The sequence below is a fragment of the Carcharhinus amblyrhynchos genome, chromosome 9 (genome assembly GCF_965287045.1).
Source record: "Carcharhinus amblyrhynchos chromosome 9, sCarAmb.v2.hapA, whole genome shotgun sequence".
In the NCBI taxonomy this organism is placed as follows: domain Eukaryota; kingdom Metazoa; phylum Chordata; class Chondrichthyes; order Carcharhiniformes; family Carcharhinidae; genus Carcharhinus; species Carcharhinus amblyrhynchos.
Window position 1 is genome coordinate 38,007,837 of NC_137332.1, and position 18,693 is coordinate 38,026,529.

The window sequence follows — 18,693 nt, forward strand, 5'->3', positions numbered from 1 at the left end:
CATTCACTTGTTAAGCCCTTAAGTGGCTGCTTAACCCAGCCTCATTTTTAAGCTGACCAGAGCTAGGATGGGAAAGTGACATTTACATTTTTCCTGTTTCAGATGAAGACCTTTACAGAGTTGGGATGCTGTCAGCTGCCCCCTCCCAATGTACCCCTAGGCATCCCCTACCTTCCTGCCCCTGAGACCCCCAGAGCTTAATTTTTTGCAGGTCATGGGACTCAGTCTCAGGCAGAGCATTGCAGTGCTGCTTCTGGCTCCTACAGCGCTATGCTTGGCTGGGTTGAAGAGCAATTCACCCAATCTGATTGGCCAACAGCTCTCACATGCAGGATTTCCTACCGAGGGAAGAGGGAATTCCCACCTGCTGCCAATCAACACTCAAATGAGTGATAAATGGCACTGGGAGTTTGAGAATCAGCAGCTGCACGTTAGGCACCAACACTTGGGATGGCAAGCATCGATTGTTCTCCATCACTGAAATTCTGCCCTACGTTGCCTTGAATAGTGGAAGGAAGTTAAAAGTAGCTCCTCTATCAATGCAGCGCTCCCACAATATTGTCATTTAAGTTGCAGCTGAGATTATGCATTCAAATCCCTAACGTTGAATTCACAGCCTCCTGACTGAGATGTGAGGATGCTACCCAGTATCAAATTGCAGAACTGTGAAGACTGTCAAGAATCTGAATGTTTCAGTATTGCTGCTGTGTGTGGGGACCTTGCTGTGCTGAAGACAGCCATGTATTTCCATACATACCAACAGTGATTTAACTTTGAAAATAATCCATTGGTTGTGTAATGCCGTGGAATGTGCTAAGGATACGATAATTCAACCTGTTGATGCAAATTCAATTTTTCTTCCTCATTCCTTAACGAAAGAGACTTAAATCGCTTGCATTTAAATAAGTTAAAAGTAATGCCTTTCATGACCACCAATGTCGCAAAGCATTTCACAGCCAACGGAAGTTTTGGAAAAAGTGGCACAGTGAAGGAACCACAATTCATATACGAGCTCCCACAAACAGCAATGTGACAAATGAGCAGTTAATCTGTGGAATTCGCTAATGAGGCTAAAATGTTGTGATTTCAAGGAGTTGGGATGAAGGGATATGGGGGCAAGGTGGGGTCAGGATGTTGAATTTGATGATTAGCAATGATGAAAATGAATGGTGGAGCAGGCTCGAAGAGCCGAATGGCCTATTACTGCTTTTACTTTTTATGGGTTTTTTTTGCAATTGTTCAGCACACTGGAGATAACGCCCCTACTTTTCCTTGAGTTTTTTTTCATTTCACTGAAAAAGCTAATGGGATCTCAGTTTAATGCTTCTTTTGAAAGGCGCATCTCTGACAGTGCTGCACTGAGGACTGTAATGTGAGCCTTCAATGTTGCACTCGACTCCTGGAGCAGGCCCTGAACCCACAACTTTCTGATTTGGGGAAGAGTGCTACCACTGAGTCATTGATGACAGCTTGCTATAATTTTCCTCAATTAATTTGGTCTTTTGCACCCTGAAACACAGCAGCAGATGGAGAAAAAAATGAGGATGCAATCCAAAGCTAAGTTTTCATTCAGAATTGTGATATGCCAACTTTAAAATGCTGTAAGATAAATTTACTGTAGATCTTAAAATGGGGATATTGACAGATGAGGACCTAAATTAGGTCACTGATAATCTAAGCTCTCTGTTTAGTTACAAAGGAAAGCTTGAAGTTATCTCTAAATCATATCATGTGTAACTGCAGCCTAAGAGGAGAGAGGTTCCAATGATCCTAACAACATAATTAAATGAGCTGTAACAGAGCCGAGTGTCTATTCATTGCCCCTTTGTTTAAAGTGTGTTTTCTGACTGCATTTTATAACTACTAGAGAATGAGAAATAGAAAACATCAAATAGGATTCTATGAACCAATTATGTTTGCTCAAAGCATATTTGGAGGCTACTGATTTTATGCTGGTTGTGAATTGTTTCATTGTGTGTTATGAACATTTACTGCAATCTTTGTAAAGTTGTCCATCTCTAGCAAAATCTGAGCCACTGGAAATTTGTACACATTTCAATTACTTGCAACTTCCAGTTATCAGTGGCTTAACATCCCCATCCTTCACTAGCTGAAACTTGGCCAGATCTTTGAAATGCCTCATCTTGCTCTCATTGACCTAGGAAGATCATGAAGTTGATGGTTATTACTCTTTGTTAAATAGTATCCAGCCTCCAGTAAATTTTAAATCTTTGCCTTTAAATCTTTTTGTGCCCTCGCTCAAACATATCCTTGGAATCTCCTCCAATCCTTCTGCCTCAACATTCCACTGATGGCAGAACCTTCATTCTCTTAGATCCGATTGTCTGGACTTCCCTCCTGTAATCCCACCGTCTCTTCACCACTCTCCCTTACAAAAGCTCTGAAAACCCATCCCTTTGAGCACCTTTCCTAATTTTTCCCCATTGACCAGTTATTAAGTGTGAAGCATCTTGAGGTATTTTTTTAATTTTGGGCATGGGAATCATGAACTATGAATCGCCCACATCTGGTCCCATTGAGGCAGGCAGCATGAAAACTCCGTGTTACCTCCTCATTTCAATGTGCAATGCAACACCAAACATAGTGCTGGCTGACTGCATGCTCAGCTGGGGAGCAAACAGCATGCATGGCTAGTGCATGTTTCAGCTAGCCCACCAGTTTTAAGGCAGCGTGCCCCTCTTAAAGGGGAGTTGCACTAGTCGTGAAGTGAAAGCCGCAGATGACTTGAACATGGACTTCATTCTTTCCGCCCACATTCCTTTCCTTCAACATCCTTCCATATATGTTTTCTGATACCAAAGAACTGCCATCTGGCCCATCACTGCAGCCTCATGGGAATGTGAGAGAATTGTCGGAGAGCTCTGAGAAAGAAGCACCTTCACTTGATCTGACAGTCACAGCCACAGGCTTAGATATGAGCACTGCTCATGTCTTCAAGCGTAGGATAGAATTGAGGTCTGCCGGTAGTGAATCATCAGGCACAAGTGGCTGCAGCCAGGGTGAAAAGACAGTTCATGTCCTGTTGAAAGAGATTACAGTTCCTTTCTGTTGCAGAGCAGTCAGATGAGGAATTTGATGGGAGTGGCGTACTGGAGAACCCTGAGGAGCATTCTCATTGAGATGCTCGGTGCATTGGCTGGCTTGCCAGGCAGTCTTTGTAAAGTTGTCCATCTCGAGCAAAATCTGAGCCACTGGAAACTTGTACACATTTTAATTACTTTCAACTTCCAGTTATCAGTGGCTTAACATCCCCATCCTTCATTAGCTGAAACTTGGCCAGATCTCTGAAATGCTGTCAAGGAGCATGGAGCAGCTCAGCTCTGCTTGGCACGAGCTTTGCAAGCAGCTTGGAACTAATTATTTCTAGTGTGGCAGTGGTCACAGGATTTGTCCCATCCATGATGCAGCATTTGGTGACCAAAAGCCTAGGCTTCCATTTTAGCCCAGGCAGAAGCCAGTTAGCAATACAGTGCTAAGTGGAAGCACAAACTGAGATCATGACATTCATGTTTAGTGCCATGCAGATCCAGACTGCCTACATCAAGGCTGTGGATCTCAGGTGCTCAAACTGTTGTGCAGGCTCTCGCTGCAGTCCAGCAACCTCCCAGCAGATTGCTGACAGGGGAGTACCGGTGGCACTATGATGACAGCATTCAAGGTCCCACTGCTGTCACTCAGAACGTGCCTTTGAATGTTACTTGTCAGCTAGTCAGCCCAAACAGCTCCTGTCTATGCCAACATTGTGGTACAAATCCAGAACTTTAATAAGGTTCAGGACTATTCAAAGTTGTGAGGCCATCTGCAGTCTCCTCCACTGAAAGTCGCAGCCATGATGTAGCTACTGCGCTGGCACCGAGTAGGAGCAATAAGCTAATCAAAGCCACCTGGAAGATTGAGGCTAAGGGATTGCATAGAGCGTGGGCTGGAGTAGCAGCAGCAGAAGGAACAGTGACTGCAGTGGTAAATAAATTGAGAGACAGGGTTCTGGATGTACACAGCATGATGCTGAGCAGCAGCAGTATATATTCAGCAAAAAAAATCACGGCTTGAGATCACCAGGTAACAGGTAGGTGCTGGATAGATACCTATTATCGTTGTCTTCATTTCTCTAATTGAGGACAGTGGGTTAAACAAAGAAATTTAATTAATTACTTAGTTTGTTTCTCTGTTTGGTAAATTTTAAATTTATCGTGTTGAAATTTTTTTTGTTTACTTGCCTATACAATAAAGTGATAGTAGCATAAGAGAAGCAGCTGGTTGGTGATTATTTATATATAAATCTTCAGTTGAGTCAGTGAAGAGTTGAAATGAAGACATGGCAGCACACCTCAGCCTCACTTGATGCACATAATGAACGTTCTGTTCCGTGTGGTAACTTCAGGATTCCGCTCATGTCCTGGACAATCATATATGCTGAAAGTTTCATCAGCTGGGCTTTGGAGCTTGTGTAGCAGCTGGTGTCACCCTGGGCACCTATGAGGCTGAGAGTTATATGGATAGTATATTTCTGAATGTGGCGATTCCACAGCATAAAGTTGTGCAATCAAGAGTGGAGATGAGTGAAGATGGTAATGCAGGAATGCCAACCAGTACTCAGTTCTAAATACTAATGAGAGTGATCATTCCATTAGGGAGTGCATACAGAGAGAGCTATGTCCATGGCATGTAGGCATCTCACCTGTACAGGGGGCAGGAGGAACTTTGGGAAAGCAATAATGATGGGAGTTTCTATGATCAGGTGCTTCTGAGGCCACAGAATCCAAGATGATGACTGGTGGAAGGTATGTTGCCTCCTTTTTTTTGTGTATTTCTATGGTATTGCAGTGTGCACGAAAACTGATATCCACAATGAGGCAATTGATAATGTCCTTGTTCTATGGAAATCAGTGTCTTTTGCACACAACCAACAATCCAAACACAAGAAACTTCAAGTGTATATAAAGATAAAATGTAAATCAGGGACATTTCTGTGTGACAGTCATATGATGAAGCGGAAATCTTCATGTGACTCTATAAATATGTAGCCATTTTTTCAGATATTGGGAAGCATGATGACCCATGCAGCTAGTGATGTCATTACATAGTCCTGTGTACAGCTCTGACATACACACATCAGTGAACAGAATATTAAATCTAGGTTTTTGGAGAGCGAGTTGCATGATCCCATCAATTTTATGGTTCTGGATTTATTAAAATAATGTAATGAAAATTTTTTATTCGCATGTTTAGATATAAAGGCCGGAATTCTTCCAAAAAAATTTGAAGTGTTGAATTTGTGTGAAAACTGGAGTAATTAATGTTTTTTTTTCAGTGGAAGTTCAGAGAAGAATCTCCCACACTCTGTGCACTGCAGAGGCCATTTGCGTGAATATCACTTAAAAACTAGGGGACAGGGTCTATTCCTGCTTGATAGACTGAAATCAGGTTTGCCGTGGTGGCATAAAGATGTTGAGAATGACTGACTACCTCAGGCTGGCAGCATTGTGGCTGATGGCAAGCATTCACTGACTTCATGTTGGTGTATGGTCACACATGAACTGCATGTTAATAGAGTGGGAGACTTTGAGTTTCCGGTACGGTTTCCTGTCCTCGGGTTCCTCATGCAGCTGAATACACAGAAAGTTGACATTACTGTTGGCCCACTGCATCCTTTCAGCACACAAAGCCCTTGCTTGTGACCTGGCAGCACTTACTATTTTCAGCTTCTCTGACTTCATAGCACTAGCTCCAGAGACCTGTGGAAATGAATTTTGTGGCCAAGGTTTTTTTTGGTTTTGTTACAGTAAATACAGAATGAATTCTGCTGTTTTACAAAATATGAATTAGAAAGTCGTACAAGTTACCCTTGAATGTTAAATGAAAGATGGTCAATGGAGAGCAGGAGAGTATGGAAAACATTTAAAAATAAAAAATAACATGACAACTGTATTTACTAACATGTTTCAATTTTAGCCCTGCTTTCAAATTAAGAAATATCATGATTTTAACAAATGTTGTCATTGTTATTATAACTTGTGTAACTTTAATATCCTGACTTGAATTTGCAATTCTGAACAGGGACAGGAGAAGGTGATGTTGATGATGCAGAACAACTGTTACTCCCCTTTCTTAAACGGTATCCAAAGGTACTTTATGAAAGATTTATAAATATGTTTACTTTAAACATTTGCTATCAAACGGTAACACATGGATTTTAATTTGAAATTTTCTATGCCCCTACAGGGTGCCATCTTCTTATTTTTTGCAGGAAGAATTGAAGAAATCAGAGGAAATATTGATGTAGTAAGTAAAGGCATGAAATAGACAAAATCTCATTTTGATTACATGGCAGTAATGTAAAGATAGAAATTACCATGAGTTGTTAAATGGAACTGTTGATGGCCTTAACAATGCAGTCTTATTGCAACAATCTTGATTTGGCTAATTTATAAAACTTGAAACTGTATGATCATTAGAACTGCGGTATTATTCTGTTTTGCAACATTAGTGTTCTTTCAATAGTACCAGAGGTGCAATTGTAGCATTTTTAATTGAAAACATTATTGTGCTATTGCTCTTGCTTTCTGTGAAGTAGAGCAACAATGACGTAACACAGCATCTGTTTTACTTTGTATAGCATATTTATTTGAATATGTGAGTACATGATAAATTGGCCTCAGTAGATTGGGATGTTTTGCCTTATCTTGTTTTTAATATAGCTGAATACATTGTTCGAGGACATGTGAATTCATCTGTCTTTCTTCATCTGAAAAACATAATTGGAAAACAATTTTCCATTCAAATTAGGCTCCTGCTTCTGTGGCTGGGAGGCCTTTAGTGTGGAAACTAAGCAAATGGCACAGTGGTTAGTACTGCTGCTTCACAGCATCAGGGACCTGGGTTCAATTCCGGCCTTGGGTGACTGTATGGAGTCTGCATGTTCTCCCTGTGCCTCTGGGTGCTCCGGTTTACTCCCACACTCCAAAAATGTACCTGTTAGGTTGATTGACCATGCAGACTTGCCCCTTAGTGTCAAAGGGATTAGCGGGTTAAATGCATGGGGTTATCGGGATTGGTGGGATTGTTGATTTGGTGCAGGCTCGATGGGCCGAATGGCCTCTCCTGCACTATAGGGCTTCTATGAATGAGATGAGAATGGATGATGGACATTCCAAGACCTCCCCCATAACAATTTTAATTGCTCTGTCCCAACATTTCTGTTGGGTGAAGGGAAAAGTGTTAAAATAGTCCCTTTCCATAGAATCATAAAATGTTTACAAAATACAAGGAGACTGTTCAGCCCATCATGTGGTAGCTAACTCCCCTCCTTTTCCCCACACTGCACTGCTAATCTTTTTAGATAATTACCTAATTCCCTTTTGAGGGTCTTTTTGAAAGTGCCTTGGCCACACTTCCAGATAACACATTCCAGACCCTAATCACTCAATGCATAAAAAGGTTTATTTATTTTTCTGCGTTTACTAACAGGTGTTTAATACCTGGCTCTTTAATAAGGCGCTTTATATCTTGAGCAAAGAAAAAGCATTTTAATATAGGAAATACAATGCAGGATATATGATTTTCAAATTTATCTCACATTCAAGTCCATCTTCATTTTGATCGATTTATTTACACTTGTATTCAAAAATGCTCTAGGCTATTCTACGCTTTGAGGAATGCTGTGAGGCCCAGCAACACTGGAAGCAGTTTCATCATATGTGCTACTGGGAGTTAATGTGGTGCTTTACTTTCAAACGTCAGTGGAAAATGGCATATTTCTATGCAGATTTACTATGTAAAGAAAACTCATGGTCCAAGGTGAGGGAAACTGCACGTGGTACTTGTCTGAGAAAAACAGATACTTTCTCCTCATCCAGCTGTTCCCCAGGACGCCTAGAAACTGGGTCTTGTTTTTAGGTGTATGCAGCACCTTGTTTCCTGCGTGAGATTTGGATTCAAACACTGTTCACACGAGTAAAGTAAAGCTTCATGGACTACTTTAATTGCTCAAGAATGAAAACCTTTTTTAAGCATTATATGGATAGATTAGGTATTGCGTAATGGAAACCTTTGAATAAAGTACTCTATAATTGTAGTGCAGATAATAGTTGCAATTTGATCCACTGATTCAGACAGCAAACCAGTGGCATTCTTAACATCTTTGTGCTCATGAAAAATGTTCGATCCAACACTCATAATGCTGGTCTGGCTACTTTAACATAGTAAAGAATTGGCTAATATGAGGATCTCCCTCATGTAGCTTTCTTGTACAGTTCTGATAATTACAGGCATGTTTGACAGTGGGATAAAATGTTTTTTGTCTGTTGCAGTACACTTTGTACATGTGGAATATTTAGAACCATTATTCAATGATAATAAAAGCTGAAGATGTAAGTACAGTGAGTCATGCAAATACTAGGTAGCATTTATTGGAAATTAAAAACAATGTCAGTTGAGTTCCAGCTTGCTCCAGCTAAGATCAAAGTTATCTGCCTCCGGCAATATTTTCAGTGGTTTGTACTGAGCACATTTTGTTCCTGTTCTTCATTTTAGCCTTTTTATTTTGTTATTTACTGATGCAAAGTACGAAGGGGGTGGGGGATGGGGTAAGGAAGTTGTTAACCCACTGCCTTCGCTATTCAAAACCAGCTTCTTTGAACTGGTTGAAAATCACCTTGTGCATTAATTTTAAGATCTCTCATTCACGCTTGTAGAAATATTAACTAAAGTCAACGTTGATCCTTGTGTTTTGTGTTTTTGATAGATTTCCTGAATAGACATTTATTGATGATGTGTCCAATTGCAGTCAATGACATTTCTTAAAAAAAAAAGTTCAAGGTGAAGGAAAGATGGCTGATGAATTGGGTTTCAGAACATTATTCCAAGAATATTTTACGCCTTGGTGTTTCCAGTAGATAGATAGAGTGGAAAAATAATCTGCCATTGGGTTTTAAAACATTGCTGAACACAGTACAAAAATCCTGGTCAGGGCAATGTTTTCTTAACACATGGTGGGTTACCTGTTCCCTGGAATAGTGAATATATCTGTGGCACTCTTGAGATTAATATCACTCCAACAGCTAGCTAGAAGCCTCTGATCTTAAACCAGAAGTTATGCACTCTTAGTTAGGCTGAATTAGGGCAGGAAGGAACTGTGTTTAAATAAAATGTTTTCCTCTTAAAATGAACTAAAAAACTGGGTTGCAATGTTTACCCACCTACTCTCCAACATTAGGGTCAATTTAGCATAGCCAATCAACCTAATCTGCACATCTTTGGACTGTGGGAGGAAACCGGAGCACCTGGAGGAAACCCACTCAGACACGGGAGAATGTGCAAACTCCACACAGACAGTGACCTGAGGCTGGAACTGAACCCGAGTCCCTGATGTTTTGAGGCAACAGTGCTAACTACTGTGCCACTCATACTTCAATATTCTTCTTCATTCCACTATTTCTTTGCAGAAAGAATGGGAAACCAGGGAGATGCAGCAAGATTAAAAAAAGTTATGCCCAAAGTATCAAAATGATAAACATAGAATCTATCAAAGCCCAATAGTTACACATTAAGATCATCAAGATGGCAAAAGCCTTGGTCCAGTGTTACAATGCAGAGGTGATTTTTCCCTCTGCACGATTTTGGAACCACCCAAAGGGATATACCTCACATTGTAATTTTACACAAACGTATGTAAGATAGTAGGAAGCTACTGGTTTTGGTAAATTAAAGCAGGCTGTGACACTCTCTATCATGAACAATTAACAGTCTTTATTTTTAACTGGTGACAACCTTATTAAAACAATGAATAAACTCCTCAATAGAATGCTGTTCGAATATTACAAGACTCATTCAGGAATAATGAAATAAATCCATTTGGAATGTAGTCACACTCAAATGGTATAATACCAGGTATCTGTTGGAAGTATGAACTTTCTTCTAATGCTTCCATCTGGCACCCTTTCCATGTTGGTATCTCTTTCTGTTTAGATGGTGATCTTCTGAAGAGATATATATTAAACTGAAGGATTCTATATGAGAGCGTTGCCTCTCCTTCCGACTAAAGAACTGGCAAGCTTACTCTGACAGTTATCTCCCTTTGTTCAGGTTTATATGCCTGGATTTACTTCACAGTATTCCTGCGACCTGACTGGCTTGAGGCTGTCAACAAAAATCATATTTGAATTCCATTGGTCCTATATCTCCTGTGTGCTTACTTTAAACTCATTGGTTCAATTCAAAAGCCTGTTTTGCTATGTTGGAACCCTGACTGCTACATTGGATACAAATGTTGCAAACTTGCTGCTGCCATTTAAAATCCACAAAAAAGACACATGCTTTTTAAAAGAGACAATGCTATATGATTTCTTCTTTTGGTTTTAACAGTTATTTTCAATATTTACATTTGTCAAATGCCACATTTTTAACCTATATGCAACTTCATAATACTAGCAATGATCAGCATTTAAATGTCTGAATTTTAATATGAAGGTGTTTAAATTCAGAGTAGCAGTTGTTAAATCAATTCAGCCTGTATATCCTTAATTGGCATTTAAAAATGTCAGAGACATGGCAGGTTTACGGCGAAAAATGTGTCTGACTCCTACAGCTAAGTTCAAACATAACTTTGACTGTAAAGATGGAATTGTCCCCACTTTGACTGAAAAATATTGATATTGCCGAGCTGACATCCAAACCAATTTCCATTAGTATTATTAATGTTATAAATTGGCGATTTGTTTATAATTTCTGATTGTCAGTAAGAAAGATCCTATTGGTGGAATTAAATAATTTGTCACATTTTAGAATGTAAAAAAATCACTAAGGAAATGGATGCTGGAAAAGTTGAAACAGAACTGGAAGAAATCTAAAATTGCTGAATTTGACTGTTGCCCTAATCTGTTTCTTTCCTTTTCACAGTCAACATATATGTATATGAAAGCAGCATATCTTGGCATGCTTGAAGATGAGGACTACAAACCTTTTGGGGATGATGACATTGAGCTATTCAGGTTGGTCATTTAATGAATTAATATGCTTCTCTTCACTTGTTTTCTTTGTAATTTGATAATACTTCCATTCTTGAAAAATGTAAGTGTTTCTGACATTGTATGCTTTTAATTTCCTGATATGTATCATCATCAATGTTTAGATGATTCAAATTTTGTGTTTTTCAGTTTCCTGTTTCAGTGCCTGTATTTTCCTTTTATAAAATAACCATTTTGAAAAGGAGCAGGAACACTAAAATAGAACAGAAACACTGCAGTATTGCATGCCACAAGGATCTGCTCTTACTGCAAAATGTTTGAATAAGCTTTCTACAAATTGACTTGAATGATTTTGAGAAATAATTCTAGATAGTCACATTTTACACACATGTATATTTTTATGACATTTCTTAATTGGGAATACTGTGTAACATACAAACCTTAAGTATTGTTAGAAACAGGTTACACCAATGCCTGTGCTGTGGTAATTACTAATCCATTAATACTTATCGGGAAAGCATCAACTTGGAGGAAGCCTGTTTTACCCATTCTCAACTATGTTGAAGGTATTAACTCCTTTGATGTTAGTGTCCTGGAGGAGAACCCCAAGTTACATTAGGACACCAGACTAGACCCCAAAAATTTATCTTTTTGACTTAAATGCAAGAACAGGATACGTCACCCCAGGAGTCATTCCACTGACAAATTAGGGATCTTATATTATAGAAACAAATTTTATTTCATAACACAGTTTAAATATAACTCTTAACAAATGATGCAACTTATAAACATTTAAAATGGAAGGAAGCAACCTTAATTTCTAACTTATGTCTGTTTCAGTTCTAAATAAGCAACGTTTTTCTTGCAGATTCAAAGCCAGTTTAAATACAGTTAGCAACTATAAATATACTTGTTGTAATGAGTGTAGACAGTCTTGATGCTTTCAGAGAGAATAAATGAGTTTCAGCAGCTTGCAGAAAACCTCTGTCTTCAAGCAAACCCCAGTTGGAACTGAAAAGCTATTTCTCTGCTATAGCTCCTCCTATTAACCACATTATCACGTAACCCTGCATACCTGAACCCACTTTCCATTCCTTTAATCAAAACCCAAGGGGAAATCTCCATCTATAAACATCCATTAGCTCTATCCTATGTAAATACTACATAGCTAAAATATCAATTATTCTGTTCTCCCAGAATCTGAGCTAAATTTTTTCCAGACACACCGACTGTGAACGGAGTTGAGGAGGTACTTTGTCACTCAAAGGGTGGTGAATCTCTGGAATTCTCTGCCCATTGAAGTGGTAGAGGCTACCTTGTTGAATATATTTAAGTCACGGGTAGATAGATTTCAGATAGACAAGGGAATTAAGGGTTATGGGGAGAAAGCGGGAAAGTGGAACTGATCCACTTCAGATCAGCCATGATCTTATTGAATGGCGGGGCAGGCTCAAAAGGGCTAGGTGGCCTACTCCTGCTCCTATTTCTTATGTTCTTATGACTGCTTGCAGAATAGAGCTGAATCTGTAAACTGTTGTCTTAAATATAAAAAAAGCAATCAGGAACCCAGGTTCAATTCTAGCCTTGGGTGACTGTGTGGAGTTTGCATGTTCTCCCCGTGTCTGCATGGATTTCCTCCCACAGTTCAAAGATGAGCAGGTTAGGTGGATTGGCCATGCTAAATTGCCTCCTCGTGTCCAAAGATATGTAGGTTAGTGGGATTGGCAGGATAAATGTGTGGCACAAGGCCTAGGTAGAGATGCTCTGTCAGAGTGTCAGTGTAGATTTGATGGGCCAAATGGCCTCCCTCTGCACTGTAGGGATTACAAAATCCTGACCTCACCTAATGGCACACAAATCCACAATCTTATGGCAAATGGGGAATGCAGAGTAATGCTAAGGATTGACCTTAGCTGATTTGCCCCTTCATTAGTCATCAACTGATTTAAGTTGCAGCACCCCTGTTACTGTTCAGCCTGAGTTCAGGTGACTCAGTACAGGCTGGCAATTAGATATGGGACCGTTGTTTTCTGTAAACCCACTGAATCACTGGGGAGCTGTTAGAAAAGGTTTGCAGAATATCTCAGGCAGGTCCTGAGCTGAATGTGGAAGATTTAACTGTTTCCTGTAAGTTTGTCTTACAATGACCTTTTCACAAATGTACTGTCTAGATGATCCAATCTTTTCTGTTTGGTGGGGGTGGAAATCCCTAGTAGTTTAGGTGCATGTTTACCTAATGTACCAGAACTACCCATGTTTAACAACTAGGCAAGGTAGCGATCCATTGTGCTGTAAAGATACTTACAAAGCAATTGAAGTATGTGTGTCTTATTTTAAATGCTATAGATTTAAAGCAAAATTCAGGTACATAAGAACATGAGAACATAAGAAATAGGAGCAGGAGTAGGCCATCTAGCCCTTCGAGCCTGCCCCGCCATTCAATAAGATCATGGCTGATCTGTCGTGGCTCAGTTCCACATTCCCGCCCTCTCCCCATAACCCTTAATCCCCTCTCTTATCAAAAACCCATCAACCCACGTCTTAAAAATATTTAGCGAGGTAGCCTCCACCACTTCAACGGGCAGAGAATTCCAGAGATTTACCATCCTTTGAGTGAAGAAGTTCCTCCTCAACTCCGTTGTAAACCGCCCCCCCTTTATCTTGAGGCTGTGCCCCCTAGTCCTACTATCCTTTCAGAGCGGGAAGAGTCTCTCCACCTCTATCCTATCCATCCCATTCATCATCTTATATGTCTCAATGAGATCTCCCCTCATTCTTCTAAACTCTAACGAGTACAAGCCTAGTTTATTCAGCCTCTCCTCATAGCTCAACTCCCTCAACTCCAGCATCAGCCTAGTAAACCTCCTCTGCACTCCCTCCAAGGCCAAAATATCCTTGCGTAAGTACGGCGCCCAAAACTGCACACAGTACTCCAGCTGCGGCCTCACCAATGCCCTATACAGCCGCAGAAAGACCTCCCTACTTTTATATTCAATCCCCCTCGCTATGAAGGCCAGCATCCCATTCGCCTTCCTGACCACCTGCTGCACCTGCAAGCTGGGTTTTTGCGACTCATGCACAAGGACCCCAAGGTCCCTCTGCACCGTCGCCTGCTGCAGTTTTTCGCCACGTAAGTAATAATCCTTCCTACCATTATTCCTACCAAAGTGGACCACCTCGCACTTGCCAACATTAAATTCCATTTGCCATTTCCTGGCCCATTCGCCCAGCCTATCTAGATCCTTCTGTAGACTCTTCACACCCTCCGCACAATTTGCCGTTCCACCAATCTTGGTGTCATCAGCAAATTTCGACACCATACACTCGGTTCCCTCCTCCAGATCATCTATATAAATGGTAAATAGCTGAGGCCCCAGCACCGACCCCTGGGGCACTCCACTAGTCACCATCCGCCAATCCAAATAGCACCCATTGACCCACACTCTCTGCCTCCTATTTGACAACCAATCCTCTATCCACGCTAACACCCTACCCCCAACTCCATGTCCCCTGACCTTCTGCAATAACCTCTTGTGAGGTACCTTGTCAAACGCCTTCTGAAAATCCAGAAAGACCACATCCACCGGCTCTCCTCTATCCACCGCCCTAGACACATCCTCATAGAACTCCAGTAAATTTGTCAGACACGACTTCCCTTTAACGAAACCGTGCTGCGTCTGCTCTATCAAGCAATTCCTCTCAAGATGCCTCGCTATTTCCTCCTTGATGACGGATTCTAACATTGAAGCTTATGTTTGGACTTTGGTTCCTCATTGCCTTGCGTCTTAAATTTTGATTCTGTTATACTAATATAGCAGAAAACCCAGAAGACAGTCATATGGATTAAATAATCAGTTCTGGTCGTTTCAATTAACATGAACCGTATCACTGAGGAGGAATAGTCTTGCAGTGTAGTGCTACCCCCTGGTGGCAACATTTTAATGGATCTTTACATCAGCACATCTTACTTAACTAATCTCTTCAATATCAGGACAAAAAAGTAAAAATAGGCATAGCTTTTGGAATAACTGTGTATCAATGATGGCAAAAGAAAAATCAAGGTAAGAGCTCTATAGAAAATTAAATGTATCAATCTAATTTCAATTTAAAAGTTGGCGCCAGATATTCAGGTTTTAAAGCAAACATTGAGAAGAATTCTTCTCAATCAAGAAGACAAGTGGATTAGCAGAATAGATGGATAGGTTCCAGATGTAATTTAATGTGAATGATGTGTGATGCGAGGTCAGGGAATGAAAGCTAATTAAGGATAGGATTGGCAAAGTCGGAGACTAGCGGTTCAAGTAAATCATACCCTGAAAGCAAGAGGGCAGGTTGGTTTTAAAAGAAGCATTTAAACATCAGGCCTTATAAATAGGGACTCAGACTATAAGAGTAAGTAAACAATGATGGATTTGGGCAAAATATTGGGTAGATCACAAATAGTAACTTATTCCATTTCCTGTAATCCATTACATAAAGGACATTTAAAGCTTTAGAGTTGAGCAGCATAGATTAACCAAAGATCATATCGGGAATGAGAAATGATAGTTATGAGGAGACGCAAAACATGTGAATTATCACCAGAGAAGCAGCAAGGTCAAAGTGGAGAGTTAACAGGGGTAACCAAATGAAGACAATTTTTGATAGGTAGAAAAGTTACCACTATGGTGTCAGCAATGTAAAGTTTTTTTTAATGTTTCTTTATTAGTCACAAGTAAGACTTACGATAACACTGCAATGAAGTTATTGTGAAATTCCCTAGTCGCCACACTCCAGCATCTGTTCGGGTCAATGCACCTAACTAGCATGTCCTTCAGACTTTGGGAGGAAACCCACGTGGACATGGGAAGAATGTGCAAACTTCACACAGACAGTGACCCAAGCTGGGAGTTGAACCCAGGTCCCTGGTGCTGTGAGGCAGCAGTGCTAACCACAGTGCCACCCCAATTTAAAATGATCTGTAAAGCAATGAGTGGTTTGGAGAAATTTCATTATACATGGGTTTTTGGAGCATGGAATCCTTTACCAAGGGGAATGGTTAGGGCAGACAACATTGCACTTCAAGGAAAATATGGTAAGTTAGATGCAGCAGAAGTTACAAGGCGTATGGCAATAGAGAGGCTGTACCTGCTTAAAGGAGAGAGTATTTCTCAAAACTGTGGTGCAACCATCTCTAAATCTTGAGTTGCTGCTTCAACAGGCCAGTGGTGTGCTAAATGATTACTGTATTAAATTAATATCCTTAATACATTATCATTCTGCTGAATTGGTATGATGGTATACTATGGAGGTATCATGGGACTGTATTGCTTTGGGAATTCTGATTTTGAGTATGTGTATTTGCTGTGTGATATTGTTTGCCAGAAAGTATTAAACATATCTGTACCTCGCATGATTTTGATACCAGAAAAGTGCCAAGTATGAAACAGAAAATTGCTGGGAAGTCTCTGCCGACAGAAAAGTTTGCAATCAGAAAGGCTCGACGGTATCTTTCACCGAATCCTGTAAAACTCCCAGTACCTGCCCTGGTGAGTATATTTTATAGCAATGGACCTTATTTTCAGAAAAAGTTGCTATTCTTAGTACCTTTTTTTCACCTTTTGTTCTTATCATGAAATTTTATCATAGGTGCAATCATTTTGTGAACAGAACTACTTACTCCCTTCATTGGTTAAATCCTACTGTAATTTATTATCTCCCTCCATCCCCTTTTTTTCCCTTTCGTGAGATGTGAACATCACTAGCATGTGTTGCTCATCCCTAATTACCTATTGTTCTCTTCCTCATACTGTGAATTTTCTGCAATTCAGGTTCTCCATGACATTGGTATTAAATCTATAGAACAGAGTTGAAATATTAAGATGTTTGCACACAGGTACTGACTGCAAATTTGATAATGTACATGCAAAAATGAAACATGTTCTTTCCACTTGTGGCAGACAATGTATGTTACTTTAGATCAGGGATTCATTAACTGGGGTCAGCTGAGTCTCCCAAGGGTTCTGCAGGAAGCTAGGCTGATCTATACAGCTTTCCCAATCAGAGGCTGACTTCTCCACAAAACTCAAATATTGAGGTCATGGTGAGCGTAGACAGCAGAGCAATAGTGATAGCGGGGCCTTGGACAGGGAGCCCTGCCTCAGAAAGGGAGCGATGGTGAAGGCGGGGCCTCAGAGGGGAACCCTGCCTTGGGGAGCGTGTGTATGTGTTATTGGGGGGGGGGGGGGGGGGGGGCGGGGGGCAGGGCAGGGGGTGGTTGTGTGTAAGAGGTGTGTGAGTGAGGTGAGATGAGTATATGATGAGTGTGTGTGTCTCATCTCTGACATACACGTGTGCATGTGTTTGTATGAGCGATGAGTGTGTGTGTGTGTGTGTGTGTGTGTGTGTGTGTGAGAGAGAGAGAGAGAGAGAGAAGGGTAATCACGTGTGAGACAGAAAGATAAGTCTATGAGAAAGGGAAGGGAAAGTATCTGCAAGTATGTGCGTGTATCAGTCTGTGTTTGAAAGAGGTGAAGAAAGTGTGTCCAATATGAGAATCCAGCATAGCAGCAGCACTCTTCCCATTTGAACTAAAGGATTCCCATTAAACAAGATAAAAAGAATTTCATTTATTCATGAGAGAACCTAAGTATGTTTTGAAATAGATAATTTTAATTATAATAAATGTATACATAAAGAAATAGAAAATAATACTATAAATTTGGTTTTTGTATGTTTGAGCCTTTTGCGCAAAACAATCTTTTTTTTTGTCTGGTTTGGCTCTTCAACACAGTAAGAATGTTGTTCTTGGGAGGTCAAAAAGGTTCCATGGCCGGAAAGGTTTGGGAAACTTTGCTTCATATAAAAAGTCTAAATATGTTATTTATTTTTAGTTAAAAATATTTCATAAGAAACACCTGCATAGTGTAAAAACAGCAAAAGAAATGTAATTTAGCTAATATATTTTCAGGAAATGATGTACATTTGGAATGGTTATACAGTGATTGGGAAACATCAAGACCTGACTGAAGGTATGCTTGAGACACTTAATGAAGCGGAGAGGACACTTGAAAGTGCCCCAGGTTAGTCCAATGTGAAGCTCCTGTTGAACTTCTTATCAGGCAAATAATGAACCTGTAGAATGATGGAAAAGCAGGAGGGAGTTAGGGGAAGTTTTGTGGCACAGTGGGTAATGACCTTGCCTCTGAGGCAGAAACACCAGGTTCAAGTTCTGCATCAGAACTTGATGGGAAAGGAAATGGGGTTTATGTTGCAGATATACAGGTTGATTATCAGCTTCTAATTCCCTCCAATACGCCTATGACAGATGTTAGGAGTGCAGAATCTCCTGGTTAGCCAGAACTCCATTAGCTTTTGGAGTGCTGCCCCTTCATCAGGTAAGTAGACTTACCTGATGAAGGGGCAGCGCTCTGAAAGCTAGTGGCTTGTGCTACCAAATAAACCTGTTGGACTTTAACCTGGTGTTGTGAAACTTCTTACTGTGCAGGAGTCCATTCGGCCCATCAAGCTTGCACCAGCGACAATCCTAACCAAGCCCTATTCCCGTAACCCTGCACACATTTATCCCACTAATCCCTTGACATCCCCCCCCTAACATTAAGGAGCAATGTAGCATTGCACATTTTTGGACTGTGGGAGGAAACTGAAGCACCCGGAGGAAGCCCACGCAGACATGGGGAGAATCTGCAAACTCCATACAGAGAGTGAC

General features: G+C 40.5%; 1 protein-coding gene across 2 annotated transcripts in view; it reads left to right on the forward strand.

The window, feature by feature from the left end:
- Positions 1 to 18,693, forward strand: part of ttc39a (tetratricopeptide repeat domain 39A) — an 83,725-nt gene that overhangs the window by 53,160 nt on the left and 11,872 nt on the right. For both annotated transcript variants that reach the window (XM_080195482.1, XM_080195483.1), the window contains exons 10-15: positions 6,079 to 6,146; positions 6,244 to 6,303; positions 7,657 to 7,818; positions 10,918 to 11,009; positions 16,393 to 16,513; positions 17,935 to 18,046. In XM_080195482.1, the coding sequence (XP_080051608.1) occupies positions 6,079 to 6,146; positions 6,244 to 6,303; positions 7,657 to 7,818; positions 10,918 to 11,009; positions 16,393 to 16,513; positions 17,935 to 18,046 (615 nt within the window). The remainder of the gene's footprint in view (positions 1 to 6,078; positions 6,147 to 6,243; positions 6,304 to 7,656; positions 7,819 to 10,917; positions 11,010 to 16,392; positions 16,514 to 17,934; positions 18,047 to 18,693) is intronic.